This window comes from Pelodiscus sinensis, chromosome 2, assembly GCF_052426305.1.
Source record: "Pelodiscus sinensis isolate ZL-2025 chromosome 2, ASM5242630v1, whole genome shotgun sequence".
In the NCBI taxonomy this organism is placed as follows: domain Eukaryota; kingdom Metazoa; phylum Chordata; order Testudines; family Trionychidae; genus Pelodiscus; species Pelodiscus sinensis.
The window spans coordinates 259087033-259102203 of record NC_143053.1 but is presented as its reverse complement, the minus strand read 5'-3'; the positions used below and the strand labels follow the sequence as shown (position 1 = coordinate 259102203).

At 59.5% G+C, this 15171-nt stretch overlaps 1 protein-coding gene across 3 annotated transcripts in view; it reads right to left on the bottom strand.

Moving 5' to 3' along the window:
• The window catches only part of PTPN23 (protein tyrosine phosphatase non-receptor type 23), a 41779-nt gene extending 27694 nt beyond the window's left edge, over positions 1-14085 (bottom strand). For all 3 annotated transcript variants that reach the window (XM_075923007.2, XM_075923010.2, XM_075923009.2), the window contains exons 1-2: positions 13926-14085; positions 403-477 (exon numbers count right to left, since the gene is read on the bottom strand). In XM_075923007.2, coding sequence (XP_075779122.2) covers positions 403-477; positions 13926-14009 — 159 coding nt within the window. In that variant the 5' untranslated portion in view covers positions 14010-14085. The remainder of the gene's footprint in view (positions 1-402; positions 478-13925) is intronic.
• Between the last annotated feature and the right edge of the window lie 1086 nt (positions 14086-15171).

Genomic DNA, 15171 nt, shown 5'->3' with positions numbered 1-15171 from the left:
CGCCGGCACAGGGGAGGGGGACGGGGCGGAGCAGCCCCATGGCTGCCCGTGCAGCTGGAGGGCTGTCGGCTGCAGGCTGGGCTGCTTCCCCTGTTCTGTTCTCACTGCGCCTGGCTTCCCTCCCAGCCAGGCAGCGGAGGTTGCATGTGTAGAAAGTGCCCCTGCCCTGTTACGCTTGGCCCTGGAGAGCCAGGGTGGGGGAGCAGACAGCACACACGCCATGGGCCCGCAGGGAAGTGGACTGGGGCCAGGAGAACCGGATTCTGTCCCCAGCTCTGCCACTGGCCTGCGAGAGCCTTGGGCAAGTCACTTTCCCCCGACGGTCCTGGCTAGACCCCACACTCGGGGGCAGGGGCCGTCTCCCCGCGACCGCCCCCCACAGCCTGCGCAGCGCGCGCTCACCTGCCGCAGCTGTTCCAGTTTCTTCAGCTCTTCGTTGTAGTTCTCCGGGTTCTCGCCATAGTTCTTCAGGACAAACTGGAGGGAGAGAGACGGATCAGAGCGCGGGCCCGGGGCGAAAGGGAGCGGAGCAGTGCGCCCAGACAGCCAGAGGCCCTTAGGAGGGGCGGCAGAGGCGCTGGGGTTGGGCTTCGGGGCACCGCTGACTCGCGCAGGCCCAGCTATCTGCCTTGGCCGAGGGCGTCGCCAGCTCCCGGCGCTGCCCCCCGCACAGCCGGCCCATGGAAGCCACCTCCAAGCAGAAGGAGCCCGGGGGATTCCTCACCCAGTCAGTGCCTGTAGACGGCCGAGCCAGGGCTTTGGCAGGAGGGCTCTGCAGCCTGAGCTCCGCTAGCCCCCAGCCCTGGTCAGACCCCCGCCGCCCAGGGCCTGCAGGCCTGCTCCCTCCCGCAGCCTGTGGCGAAGGCTTAGCAGGGCATGGCTGGCCTGGGCCTTGAGCCGCTGCAAAGCACCCAGGGCTGGGGAGGGCCCGCTGCCCAGGGCGGTGGCTGACTGCTGCAGATTCGCCACCGGGGCCCCGTGCGCCCAAGGAGCAACACAGCCCAGCACTTGTCCAGCAGGGGGCAGCAGAGACAGCGGCAGCGCTCGGCCAATGGCCGGCCCTGCAGGCACGCCCCCCCCCCCCCCACACACACACAACACCCCCACACACACCATGGCAGAGTCTCCGCAGGCTTCGGCCTAAGTCGCACGGCAAAGCCTCGTGGCAGGGACCTGGCGTCCGACTTGCCCGTACAGCACCAGGCACGGTGCCAACCAAACCGGACCAAGGCTCTCCACGTCCCCCGCCCCCTGGTCTCACTCCCCCCAGCAGCCAGGGCTGGACGGTTCCCTCCCGGGCAGCCTCTGGGGCTTTCCCCAGCCCAGCCTGTCCACGGAGGCGGTAGCTCAGCCCCCATGTCGCTCATGCAGCCACCTCTGGGGTGAAACCCAGCAGCTGCCTCCCAGCGCCCAGCAGAGGACAAGCGCAGAGACTCAGAGAGAAACTGCAGGGATGTCTGGGGAGGCAAAAGGCTGTTCCCGGACCTGGAATCCGTCCAAGGCCCTGGGTCTTCAGGGACACATGTGCTGGCATGATGGCTCCAGGCCTGAGGGGAGAGGCTGTGCCTCCAGTCGCACCCCGCCCTGACACCATACAGAGAGCCACCGTGATCGCCCCACCCCAACCAGCCTTCCTTAGCCTAGGGGAGCCAAAGGGGTCTCAGCCACGGAGCCCCGGCTGTGGGCCACACACCGGCCATCTGCACTAGGGATGTACTAGTGAGTCGATTAACCAATAAGTCAAAGCTTCTCGGTTAATGCTGCAGACTACACGCAGTCCCGCCCTCCCCGCCAGTAAATTGTTTAGCAAACTGGCCAGCTGCCCGGCTCAGTCCTGGCTCGCGCCGGGTCTGGGACCTACCCCGGCTGCAGCTCTGCCTTTAAAGTGTATTGGGAGCTCAGCCCACGCCCCCCGGACAGGGGCTGCTGCCACCCCGCACTGCTGCCTCTGTATCCGTTGGCCTCTGCTGCTGGTTTTTAAACTGGCTCCCTCGCAGACCAGCTCCCACCTGGCGCCCCGCGCTGCTGCCTCTGATCCAGAGGCAGCAGCATGGAGTGGCGGGGGCTCCCCAGGAGGACACAGGCTTCCGGCCCCACCCCGGGGCCTATAGAACAGTGGGGTAACGGAGAAGAATTCACGAGGTTACTCGACTGTTCAGTTACCCGATGTCGAACACCCCTAGTTGGCGCAGGACCCCCGGGGCGGGGCGCTGCAGGGGACTTCACCCCGCGACACGTCTCCAGCAGGTTGCAGAAGGGCTGGGCGCTGCACCGAGCACCCCAGGGACGTCTGTCCCAGGGCCCAAGGCAGCGTGAGCCCATCAGGAGTGGGCACGGCACTCCCGCCGCTGCTGGGTGAGCGCGGGCACAGGACGGGCTGGCGTCCCAGGCCCCCCACGAGGCAGCGATGCTGACAGCGCCCCGGGGGTTGGGAGACGACGAGCGGAGCAGCAAGCCAGAGCTACACGCTCACAGCTGCATCGGGCAGCCCCTGGCCTGGGCACAGCGAGGAAGCCACTGGAGCCTCCTAGAGGCCAGGAGCCCAGCTGTGCCCCGCGAGGCACCGAGTGAGAATGACCAATGGCTCCCCGAAAACGCGGCAGCCTCTGCCGACCCTGTGGGGACGGGGCTCGGGGAAACGTGTTTCTAGGAGAGAGGGGGCAACCGGAATCAGCCCTGAACATAAAGTGCCGGGGAATACCGGGCAGACTCCCCCAGGCCCGTTCCCCGATCCCAGAGCAGGGACGCAAGCGGAAGCTTGTCGGACAGTCGACTAGCGATGTGACTGCCTCTGTCCTCCAGGGCGCGGGTTCAAACCCAGCCATGACTCAGAGCTGTCACCACTCCCAGCCGCTCCCTGGCCGGGATGTCAGGAGTCACTTCCCCCCAGTCGCTGCCTCTACCAGGAGCCGGTGCTAGGGGCTGCTGGCTGAAAAGCCGGTTCCGCCCAGCACCGTCTCCGCGGGGGGCGGGGGGGACGATGCTCTCCACTGGTGCGGCTTCTGCTGCAGTTCTGCTTTTGAACTGCAGGAAGAGCCCAGCCGGCCCCGTATAGACAAATCAAGTAGTCGGTGGAAATCCCGTTGATTAGTCCATTCATCTCAACGTAACACCCCTGCCCAGGGTATACCCGCGCTGCATCCCCCGGGCGGGAAAGTCGAGCACGCTGCAGACCCAGAGGCTGAGCAACCTGCCCCAAAGCCACACGACAAAGGCAAGAATAGAGGGCAGGAGTCCAACGCCCGGACGCTGGGCTGTAACTATCCTGGGACAGCCGGCGAGATGCGTCCCTAAGGAGGGTGCAGGACTGCCCTGCCCAGAGAGAGAGCACGGGGGGTTGAGGGTCTGGGCAGGTGGGGGGTTGAGGGTCTGGGCAGGTGGGGGAACGGGGGGGGGGGACGGAGGGTCTGGGCAGGTGGGGGAACACGGGGGGTGGAGGGTCTGGGGAGGTGGGGGAACACGGGGGGGGCGGAGGGTCTGGGGAGGTTGGGGGAACACGGGGGGTGGAGGGTCTGGGGAGGTTGGGGGAACACGGGGGGTGGAGGGTCTGGGGAGGGGGGAACACGGGGGGTGGAGGGTCTGGGGAGGTGGGGGAACACGGGGGTGGAGGGTCTGGGGAGGTGGGGGGAACACGGGGGTGGAGGGTCTGGGAAGGTGGGGGGAACAGGGAGGGGTGGAGGGTCTGGGGGAGAACACGGAGGGGGGGTTGAGGATCACAGACTGAGAGACAAGGGCCCCCCACCTGCGCCCACAGACGGCTCATCTGCCACCCCAGGGCCACAAGCCAGGAGGGATGTCCCCTTCTCATCGAGGAGTGAGGGGCAGGGAGGCGGCTGGCCCTGCAGTACGAGCAGCCGCCAGGAGAGGGGCTGCAACATTCAGATGAAAATGCTTTTCCTGACAGGGGACATCCGACCCCACAGCAGAGCCATAAGGAACTCCAGGCCAGCAGGGGAATGAAGGAGCCTTCTGCCCAGCAGCTACAAGAGAAGTGAGCTGAGAGGCTGGGGAGGAGGGTCACGGACAGGCCAGGGGAATGAGCGCTCAGCAAGCCAGCCTCTGCCCTCCAGGGCGCGGGTTCAAACCCAGCCGTGACTCAGAGCAGCCACCGCCCCAGCGGCTCACTGACCGGGATGTCAGGAGTTTGTGGCTTCCAGGGTGGATAAAAATCAACTTTTTTAAATATCGGGGGCTGATTTAAATGGGAGAGATTCGATTTATTTAAACGAGCGTTTGTTGCTCTTGTCAAAAATAAGCCCGTCTCAACCAAAAGCTGCATCTGCTACAAAACGTTAAAGCCCAAACTTATCACAACCTCCCAGCTCACTGCAGTAAAAACGAACGATGCTGAATCCACGAGTTTGTCACAAACGCTGAGCTAAGGGCTGCTTTTCTAGCTGAAATAAAATCGGGGGGGGGGGGGGGGGGGAAGCGTCTGAGGCCAAGCTTCACGGAAGCGGCACCACGGCGCAGCCCACGTCTCGTAGGGCACCGTCTCGTTATCAAGAGACTTGGCGAGTAGGAATTTAAGCTTGTCACCTTCGTTTACGCAGATCTGAAAATGTTCCCAAGTGGACCTGAAATAATGGGTTTGATTCATTGCCTACAGTTAAGGCCACGGAATAATAAATCGTTGATCTGTAAAGGTGAAACATGGGGCGAGGTGTTTAGTATCAAAACTTCTAAGCTTTTGTTTAATCAACATAAAGGTTATTTTCTGTTGGGTGTTTATTAAATTGCAGTTTCCATCCTAATGCAGCCTGACATCACGAGCACAAACTTGCCTAGGAAAGAAGTTCACTACCACTGCACAATTAATAAGCACCTGGAAATATTAAGCTGCACAATTGCTTAAATGTGTCTCTCGTTACACTTATCTTCCTAGGTAGCACAACCGTGGACCAAATCCAGCGTAAAGGCCCCGTTTCATTCTAAGCAACGTGTTTTAATGGTTGTATCAGCCAGAGGCAATGCACCCTGCTTTAGGACAGTGACCCACGATGCATTTTTCCCAGTGAATTGTGGGAGGACTTGGGTGTCCTTTCCGGGCACCCGGGGGGATTGTGGGAAGGCGCTGGAGGACTAGCAGCACTCAAGTGGGGTAGACCTGCATCCACACTAGAGCAGTCAGGTTAACAGTGACAAGCTGGGGTGTATTAGTCTATGCCCCTCTCAAGCCACCCAACTGGAGTTAAAAGTACCAGCCCACTCAGGCCCAGGGTGCGTGTGGGGGAACGGGATGGCCAGCGCTCTTGCCAGCACTCAGAGGACACGCTCTGCAGGCTGCCAACGAAGTGATCAACAGCACCCAGCCACCATCAGCGGGAGAATCCCCAAATCTCAGAAGGGCCAAGGCCCGGAAGGGTCACTAGCTTAACGGGGCAGAGCTGGTGTGAGCGCAAGTCACTCCCTGCACTGATCACGATTGCCAATGGGCGTCTGGTTCGGACTGCGCCTATTGCTAACCATCCATCCCAGACAGACTACCAAGCTGGCGCCCAACCCACAAGGAGACTTATCCTGGGGCCTAACAGAAAAGGGAAATGAAATGGGATCTCATCTGCTGACTGCACAAGGCTGCAAGGAGTCACAGAGCCGTGGGGAGAAGAACCAGAGCAGGGGTGAAAAGCAGATACTGGCTGATCAGTCATCTGCCCCTCAGAGGCTCCAGCACCTCACGGCACGCCACGCCACGCCACGCCACGCCACGAGGGCATCACACCCATTTCCCAGATGCAGAAGGGGAGACAAATCTTCCCCAAGGTCACACGGCAATTCAGCGGCAGAGCGAGGACTAAACTCCAGGGTCCTGGCTCTGCCGCTCCACCACTCAAGGCCCGCAGCAAGCCACAGTGCCTCTCTCAGTATCCCCGACATCGCTGTGTGCATGCGTGGGGAGAACAGGACTCAACACACACATGCTCACAAGGCCTTAGGGACAGTTGCATTTTAAAAAGGGCTTTTGCCCAGCATAGAACTGCACTCAGCTCCAAAACCTCCAGGCATTTGCACGGGGGATGTACTAGTGCAGCTGATTAACCGATAAGCAAAAGCTTGTAGGTTAATGCTACAGACTACATGCATTTCCCCTCCCCCCCCCCAGTACATTTTTTAGCAGGCTGGTCAGCAGCCCAGCTCACTCCTGGCTTGTGACCATCCAAGACCTCCCCCTGCTGCGGCTCTGCATTTAAAGTGTATTAAGAGCCAGGTGGGCAGGTACCAGGTCCAGGAGCTCAGAGCACTAGACAGGGGCTGCTGCCACCCTGTGCTGCTGCCTCTGTATCAGAGGCAGCAGCGCTGTGCAACAGGCAGCCAGGTCCACGAGGGGAGCTGGTTTTTAAACTGGCTCCCCTCCTGGACCAGCTCCCACCTGGTTCCCCACATGGCTGCCTCTGATACAGAGGTAGCAGCTCGGAGTGGAGGGGGCTCCTTGGGAGTGGGGCCAGAGCGCACTGGCTGCCAGCCCCACTCCCGGGGATTACACTCCACTAACCAATTAGAATTCAGGAGTCAATTAACTGCTGTTTAACATCCCTAATTTAAACTGGGGCCTGTTGTGACGGCGCGTTGGGGGTTCCCCGTCTCCTGCACCCCGAAACGGCACAAACAGACTGCACCAGCCAGTGGAATTGAGGGTGGTTTATTGCTCCTCCAGCCCAGCGCAGCACAGATGTAATCTGGTTACAGGAACTGGGGCTAAGAGGCCTCAGTGCCCCCCCTTGAGATAGGGGAGTCCCAGCCCCCTCCCCAGCTCCTTATTCCCTGCCTTCCAGATAGGAACTAACTAACCCTCTCCAAGCCCTGCCCCCCAGCCAGGGCAGCATCCACCTTCCTTTGTTCCTCTCCATGGGGGGTGTCTGGCCACTGGTTCAACAAGTTTGGCATTACCTTTGCATAGTGAGGTTTTCCCTGCTGGGTCTTGCTCCAGACAGCAGGGGTCACCACAGCCCAGCAAGTACCCCCACTACGTCACACCTGTCTGTCATCTAACTTCCCTACCATGACCAGGAAAGGGGGCGGGATCTGAAATCCCAGATGATGCCTGCAAATCCCATCTGTTTCACCCCTCCAGGAAAACACAGGGAAGAACAGAAACAGGGACGGCAAACACCGTGAAGTTTAAAGGCACATCCTGAAGCCTGTCAGATAAAAAACGAAAACCAGACATTTTTAAAAGTATTGTGCATGCTGCCATGACCTACGATTATTAAACGACCGGGGCTTTAGAACGTACTTTTCACCATGTCTGCACTTCTCTGATTGGCAGCGAAACTGGGCGAGTCAGTTTGTCTGATTCCTAGTGAGGAGGAGAAGCAGCGAGTAAATGACGAACTGGGCATGCGATACAATTGGCATCGCGTACACGATCAGTCGATACGGGGCTGCTGCGGCCCTGCACTTTAAACGTAGTAGGAGCCGGGTGTGCAGGCAGCCCGGATCCTACATTTAAACTGCAGAGCCGCAGCACGGGTAGGTCCGGGACCCCGCACGAGCTGGGATGCTTCGGTCTCGGCTTGCGCAGAGTCCTGTGCTGCGCCTCTGCCTCCCCTGCCCCGTCCCCCGCATCACGGAGACAGTGCTAGGAGGAACCAGCTTTTAAGCCAACTTCCCCGCAGCACCGGCTCCTGCTCCCCCCACCCTTTGCTGCCTCGGATATAGAGGCAGCAACAGGGGGTGAGGGGAATGCGAGTAGTCAACTACTCTTTTACATCCCTAATTTCTATTTGGTTTCACTTTGCGGTTCTCATGCACCAGCCAACTGCAGAGAAATCTGTGTCGCAAGCCCTGCAAGGCAGAGGCACTGGAACCGTTGTTACAGCCGGGGTGCAGAGTGCCACGGAGCCAAACTGTAAACCCGGGGATCACAGAAACCACTTCCAGTCAGGAGAAGGGATGCTGGATACCGTGTCATTGAACAATCGTGTAACTGCGTCCCAACACCAGCAGTTATACAACTATTGGCTAGTCCCCAGGGGTGCAACTGGCAGCCAGGGAGCTCCTAGCCCCCCTCCCGGGGAGCCCCCTGCTACCCCGTGGTGCTGCCTCTGTGACAGCAGCTCCCTGCGGACAGAGGATGTGCCTGCTTCTGTGGGAAGCAGTAAGGGCGGGGGGGGGGGGGAGGGAGGAGAGACAGCTTCACGGGATCCGGTGCTCGTGGGGAGCTGGCTTAAAAGCCGGTTCCTCATGGCCACCAGCTCCCACCACCCCCGCTTACTGCCTCTGATACAGGGGTGCGTGCGGGTAGTCATCAGGATGAACTGCTAAGCCCAGGCTTATCGATGAATCACGTGGTTGGCTACACGCTGACATCCCTAGTCAGGGGGTGCTGGCGCATGCCCCGCACCACTCGCTCCAGCACCTGCGCCGCACGGGAAACTGAGTGCAGAAATATGGTTGTGAAGCTATCAGGATTTTAGGGTTCTCTCTCCAAGAATAACCCAGAGGTTTAAACCTGCTAAGTGAGACAGCCCGTGATCTGACCAAGCAGGAAGAGCATCCCTCATACGCAGCTACGCCTGCCACACAGCCCTGCTATTTTAACATGCCTGCCTTGTTTTCGAGGCCACCTTCTTCTGGGCCTGGTCTTCTCAGCTAATCCAAACAACTACTCCCACCCCCCTTTGCTGCCGCTGTATCAGAGGTAGCAGTATGGGGGAGTCAACAGGCCCTGTGGGCAGGGGCTTCTGTGGTGCAGCAGTTTCCGTTCATGGTGGGCCTAGGCTCACCGCAGACAGAGGCTGTTCTGTGGGATGCTGGAGCAGACTCTGCCTGCGGGCAAGTCAGGCCCACAGACAGCGGCTGCTGCTGCTGCCCCATGCTGCCACCTCTGTATCAGAGTGAGCGGTGTAGGGGAGGCGGAAGGGGGAGTCGATATATGTGGGGAGCTTGGGCCCCCTGCGAACAGGGGCTGCTCTGTGGGATGCTGGAACAGCCTCTGCCTGCGGGAAGCTCAGGCCACGCTGTATCAGAGGCAGCAGGCAGGAGCTGGTCTGTGTAGGGAGCCGATTTTTGAACCAGCTGCCCTTGCCGGTACAAGGCAGCAGTGCAGGGTGGCAGGGGGCTCCCAGGAGCGGGGCCAGGAGAGCACTGGCTGCCAGCCCTGCCGCTGGGGAGTATTTTAGTAACCGTGTGACCAATAACATCGTTTGTGGTCACTATTACTAAAATAAATGTTAGTTAACACCCCAGTCCTCCGGGTGGGCACCTGTCGCTCCAGCCACTGCAGCAGAAGCTCTAGGGATTCTTCGTCTCCTTTCCAGCACCAGCAGCCAAACTGGAATGGCAAGAACCATTTCTAACACACTACCACAACCACGTCAGCCAGCTGCAAGGCGTGACTCAGCTCTCCGAACTGCACTAGAAAAAGCTGAGAAAGGCACAACTACTTGCAGCCATCCAAGATCTCATGACACTCTTCCCAGAGATGAGGAAGACATACTTGACCAACCACAGTCTGCCAAGCTACACTCCCCCTGGAGTTGCAAATGAATACCAGATTTCTCCCTCCCGGTCTTCTAAACTGTTCGGCAGTAGTGCCCGGAAGCCAGTGAGACTGCATTTCCCTGTCAGGCCAAGAAACCCCTTAAAAGCAGGGTAATAATTTGGTTTATACAATTTTTTTAAGTGTCTCGTGGAAAGAAAGGCCCTACGGAAACACTATTCCTTAGCTGGAGTTTTCCACCTCTAGCCACGTCTCTTCTACCTTTAAAAAAACCAAAACGCGTCAACCAAAAACCAAGTGTTGATGTACAGAAGCAAAGGTGCTCTACCTGCCCCAAGAGCAACAACAAAAATGCACAGCATATAAAAATAAAATGAATTTGTACAAACTACACATTTCTCGGATAACTCTCAAAGGCGGGCAAGCAGTTTCTTTTACAAACGTTAATACAAAGTGGCCAAATATCCTACTCGTGGATACAAATGGAAACACAGATGTACAAGGGGGATGTAAGGGACATAGCCCCCCTGAAATCTAATTAGTTTAGAATAAACAAGTTAAGACAGTTTCAAATGCCACCTTTAAACCCACCCACTTTTTGACTGCATGGAAAGCCAACAGTCGTGTAGAAATTGACCGGCAGCACTATCAGGTACACAATGAAACTGACGGTGAACAAATGGCAGTCAAAATCACAGTCTTTCAATTCTAGAAATCTGAGGCATCTCTAGTAACAAAGGTAGGTAACACGTCCCCAGAGAGAAGAGGGAGATTTAAGCTGGTCTCTTTCTGAATGTTTTGTTCATCTGTAAAGTGCTACCAGACCATTTGTTGTTTAAGTTTATCCTGCACTGGCTAATTCGCCTACCCCCTGAATCTTCTTAACAGAGGAAGTCAGCGATCAAGTCTCCTACCTGCAAATCCATGCTTTACAGGACAGCCTTTCCTTTAGCAAAGCACAGTATTTTACAGCAGCAAAGAGGATTCTCAGTAAAGTTTCTAACCATGAGAGTAGGGATGTAAAAATTCAATTAATTGGCTAATGGAAGAGTCGATGAAATTTGCATCAGCTATTCGACGAGTCGATAAGGGTGCCTCTGCCTTTGAAGCGCAGCAGCGGTCCCAGAGCTGTTGCTACATTTCAAAGGCGAAAGCACTGCGGGGAGCACAGGACTAGCAAGGGACTCAAGCAGTCCCCCGCTGCCCCCGTGCTCTCCGCTGCATTTCAAAGTGGCAGCGCCACAGGGAGCCCAGGGTCAGCTGACTCCAGCTTGCATGCGGCGCTGCCGCTTTGAAACTCTGCGGGGAGCCCGACACCGACACCGGGAGCTGCATGGAGCCTGGGGTCAGCTGCTGCCTTGGAGCACCCCCTCCTATACCCCCCACTCACTGTCTCTTTCTGATGGGGGAAGCAACTAGTCGACTGTCCGATAAGTATTTGCTTATCTGAGCCAACTAGTCGTTCGCACACCTAGAGAAGAGACTGCGAGTACAGCTGCCCCTTTGCTCTTCTGTTGACTTTCTTAGGACTTGATTCAAACTCTCTTAAAGCCAACGTCCCACGGTTTTGATCACGGGCTTTAGCAGATGCCCTTAAGAAATAAACATGATTGAGAATCTCAAAAAGGAACCAATACTAGATAGGGCAAAGCTGCTGCTGCCTGTCTACACATCAAAGTTCTGGCACAGCTGTGTCAGTCGGGGATGTAAACAACACACATCCAGCAATGCGGCTGTGCCAACAAAACCTGCTGACGCAGCTGTGCCAACAGTAACGGGCTTTGTCGAGGTTGCAAATGTCATTTGGGGAGGTGGTGCTCTTGCACCAGCAGAAAAGTCTCTTCTGTTGGTGTGGGCAGTGTCTACGGGCTTAGGCTAGGTCACGTGGAACACACCGGCAGTTTGGACCAACCTAGCATCAAGCTCTGGCAATGGAGGGTCTGTGTCACTGCTCAAGCCTCTTCAGGGAATGCAGCAGAGCAAACCTACTTTGACTGGCTTTTCCATAACATTTGGGGCTCCCTCCTGGGGGTTTTCTGCCCCTCCTAGCAGGATCATCTCTGTATCACTTGGAACTTTAGCCTGTTTGCTGGTGGGGCAGTTTCCCTTGAAGGTTATGTCTCCCATTTGCCTCTCTGACAGTACATTTTAGGGATATTAAATGGTTAACTGGTAAGCATACTGGTTAGCTTACTGGTTAACCAGTTAATCTGCCTTGCTGGTGAATTCCACCAGCAGCTGGCTCCACCAGGCTGGAGCTGCACCAGTCATGGAGGGGTCAGTGGGCAAGCAGCAGGATCCCACAACTGCAGCAGGGCTGGATAGTGGGGCAGGGTGGCAGCCCCCAAGTTAAAACGGTTGTGTTAGCATCCCTAGGACATTTGATCAGGCTGGGTCTAAGACCAGGGGTCCCCAACTTTTTTAAGCATGAGATCACTTTTTGAATTGAAGTGCAATCCAAGATCTACCTCAAACCCAAATACCCTGGCCCCGCCTCCTTCCCCGAGGCCCCGCCCCTGCTCACCCCATCCTCCCTCACTTTCACCAGGCTGGGGCAGAGGGTTGGGGTGCAGGCTCTGGTCTCGGATTCAGGGATTTGGAGTGTGAGAGGGGCTCTGATCTTAGCTTGGGGCAGGCAGCTGGGGTGCTGGAGGGGTTCTAGGTGCAGGCTGTAAGAGGGTGTTTGGATGCCAAGGTACTCTGGGCTAGGGCAGGGGCTTGGGGTGCAGGAGGGGGTTCATGCCTGGGGTTCGGTTTCGGGGTGTGGGCTCCAGCAGGGCACTGTTTACCTCAGGTGGTTCCTGGATGGTGATGCATTGGGGCTAAGGCAGCCTCACTCCTGCCCCGGCCCTGCACCACTCCCAAAAGCACCCAACAAACTCCATCCCAAGTCCTGTTGTGCCCCGCTCTGCTCTGCGGAGACAGGATACTGAGAGGCAGAGGGGGCACCTTGACATCAGCGCCCTCTTCTTCCTCCTCTGCCCTGCACAGAAAGCAGAAGGCTCCTGAGGAGACAGCTCCAAGGCAAAGGGCAGGAGACGCACAGCAGTGGGGGCAGGGCAGCTGAAGTGCTGGCACTTGACAGCCTCTTGGCCAAACCAATCAAGATCACCTGTCAGAGATGCCAAGATCTACCAAGAGATCCCGATCGACTGGCTGGTGACCCCTGGTCTACACCACTCATATCTGGTACTTTGGCTTTATTGAACAGGGCTGAGCTGCCCCACGGAAAGGCGTCTTACGAATGGATTCAATTAATGCTTCTCTCTTGGAAAGTCACTGCGTCCAGGTGCACAGGAATTAGGCAACACACTCTCTCCTTCACTTTAAAACCCATGGGAAGCTCGTACCAAGACAGCATCTCCATCTAGCAGAGGTACCAAACTGGGCTTTAGAGTCATAGTTACCAGCATCCCATAGGTGCCACCCCACTGCCGGGGAGAATTAAGCCCACCAGAAATAACAAGCCATAGAAGGGAATCCCTCCCGGCTGGCCTGGGCACTTTCCTCTCACCAACGTGGGGGCTGGCTGTGTCGCAGGACCGACGCCGATGTGCAGAGACCGGAGAGGAGGAGGATGTAGCACGGCACGAGAGAGGTTGGAAGAAAACAACGCCTGGCACGGAGAGAACTTGCTGTCTCCAAGCCTCACTCAGAACCAGCCAAGCTCTCCCGGCAGGTGTGTGAATCGCTCCCTCTCGTGAGGAAGGGCAGTTCAAAGAGACACTTCGCTCCTGTCACACTGTCCCAGCTCCCCACCTCGGGGACAGGGGAATGAGGGGGGACACAAGCAAATGGAGCCCCACCCTTCACATGCACACCCCACGCCCCGGGAGCATGTAAACGGAGCCAGGGCTCACAAGGGGCGTAGCATCCAGTCTCAGGGGCCCACTACACCCACCAAGCAGACCAGGCCAGACGCCCAGGCGAGGGGCAGACTCGGGCCTCAGGCCCATCCCCACCCCACACTTATTAGTAACTGCCTTGGGGATGAACCGCCAGAAACAAGGCTCAGCCCCCTGCTGCCCCCCACGCTCCACTCCACCGTCCCCTCATATACCAGCTACCGGACCTGCCATCAAGTGGGGCCCCCCACGAGTGCCCCCGGCTCCCCCACTGCTCCCCCTCCCCCACAACCTCCTCCCGAGTGCCCCCCACCCCCCCACTGCTCCCCCTCCCCCACAGCCTCCTCCCCCATGCCCCCAGCCTCCCCATTGCTCCCCCGCCCCCACTAGCCTCCTCCCCCATGCCCCCCGCCTCCCCCACTGCTCCCCCCACTAGCCTCCTCCCCACGAGCGCCCCCGCCCCCCCCACTGCTCCCCCTCCCCCACAGCCTCCTCCCCACGAGCGCCCCCGCCCCCCCCACTGCTCCCCCTCCCCCTCCCCCACAGCCTCCTCCCCACGAGCGCCCCCCGCCTCCCCCTCCCCAACCGGCTGGCCCCCTCCCCCACGGCCCCAGCCCCGCCCCTCGGGCCCCCCCCACCTTCTTCACGGCCGGGTGGAAGCCGAACTCGCCGGCCTCCTTGAGGTCCAGCCAGATCATGGGCATGCGGGGCACGGCCTCCATCCCGCCCGGCCGAACGCACCAGGCCGCCGCCCAGGCCGCGCCCCCGCCGGAAACCGCCCGCCGGAAGCCCGGCGCCGCGGGGCCTGATGGGAAATGTAGTCCGGGCGCTAACTCGGCCCCTCCCCTTTCCACTGCGGGCGGGGCGGGACACAGGCTCCTCCCCATCGTCCCCCCTTCCGCTGGGGGGCGGGGCTGGACACAGGCTCCTCCCCATCGCCCCCCCTTCCGCTGGGGGGCGGGGCTGGACACAGGCTCCTCCCCATCGCCCCCCCTTCCGCTGGGGGGCGGGGCTAGACACAGGCTCCTCCCCATCGCCCCCCTTCCGCTGGGGGGCGGGGCTGGACACAGGCTCCTCCCCATCGCCCCCCCTTCCGCTGGGGGGCGGGGCTGGACACAGGCTCCTCCCCATCGCCCCCCCTTCCGCTGGGGGGCGGGGCTGGACACAGGCTCCTCCCCATCGCCCCCCCTTCCGCCGGGGGGCGGGGCTGGACACAGGCTCCTCCCCATCGCCCCCCCTTCCGCCGGGGGGCGGGGCTGGACACAGGCTCCTCCCCATCGCCCCCCCTTCCGCCGGGGGGCGGGGCTGGACACAGGCTACTCCCCTAGGCTCCTCCCCTTCCGCTGGGGGGTGGGGCTGGACACAGGCTACTCCCCTAGGTCCCACCCCTTTCCGCTGGGGGGTGGGGCTGGACACAGGCTACTCCCCTAGGCTCCTCCCCTTCCGCTGGGGGGTGGAGCTGGACACAGGCTCCTCCCCTAGGTCCAACCCCTTTCCGCTGGGGGGTGGAGCTGGACACAGGCTCCTCCCCTAGGTCCCATCCCCTTTCCGCTGGGGGGTGGGGCTGGACACAGGCTCCTCCCCTAGGCTCCTCCCCTTTCCGCTGGGGTGTGGGGCTGGACACAGGCTCCTCCCCTAGGGCCCTCCCCTTTCCGCTGCAGGTGGGGCTAGACACAGGCTCCTCCACTTTCTGCTGGGGGGTGGGGCTACACAGGCTCCTGCCTTAGGTCCCTCCCCTACTCCAGGAGGTGAGGGGGGCACAAAAGGCTCCTCCCTCCTTAATGATGTCACTATGGAAGCCCCGCCTTCTCTGCCCCTGGCATCCTGTCCCGAACAGCTGCTTTCCTGGGCGATGTGGCAAGAGCAGCCTGTAGCAGGACTGCT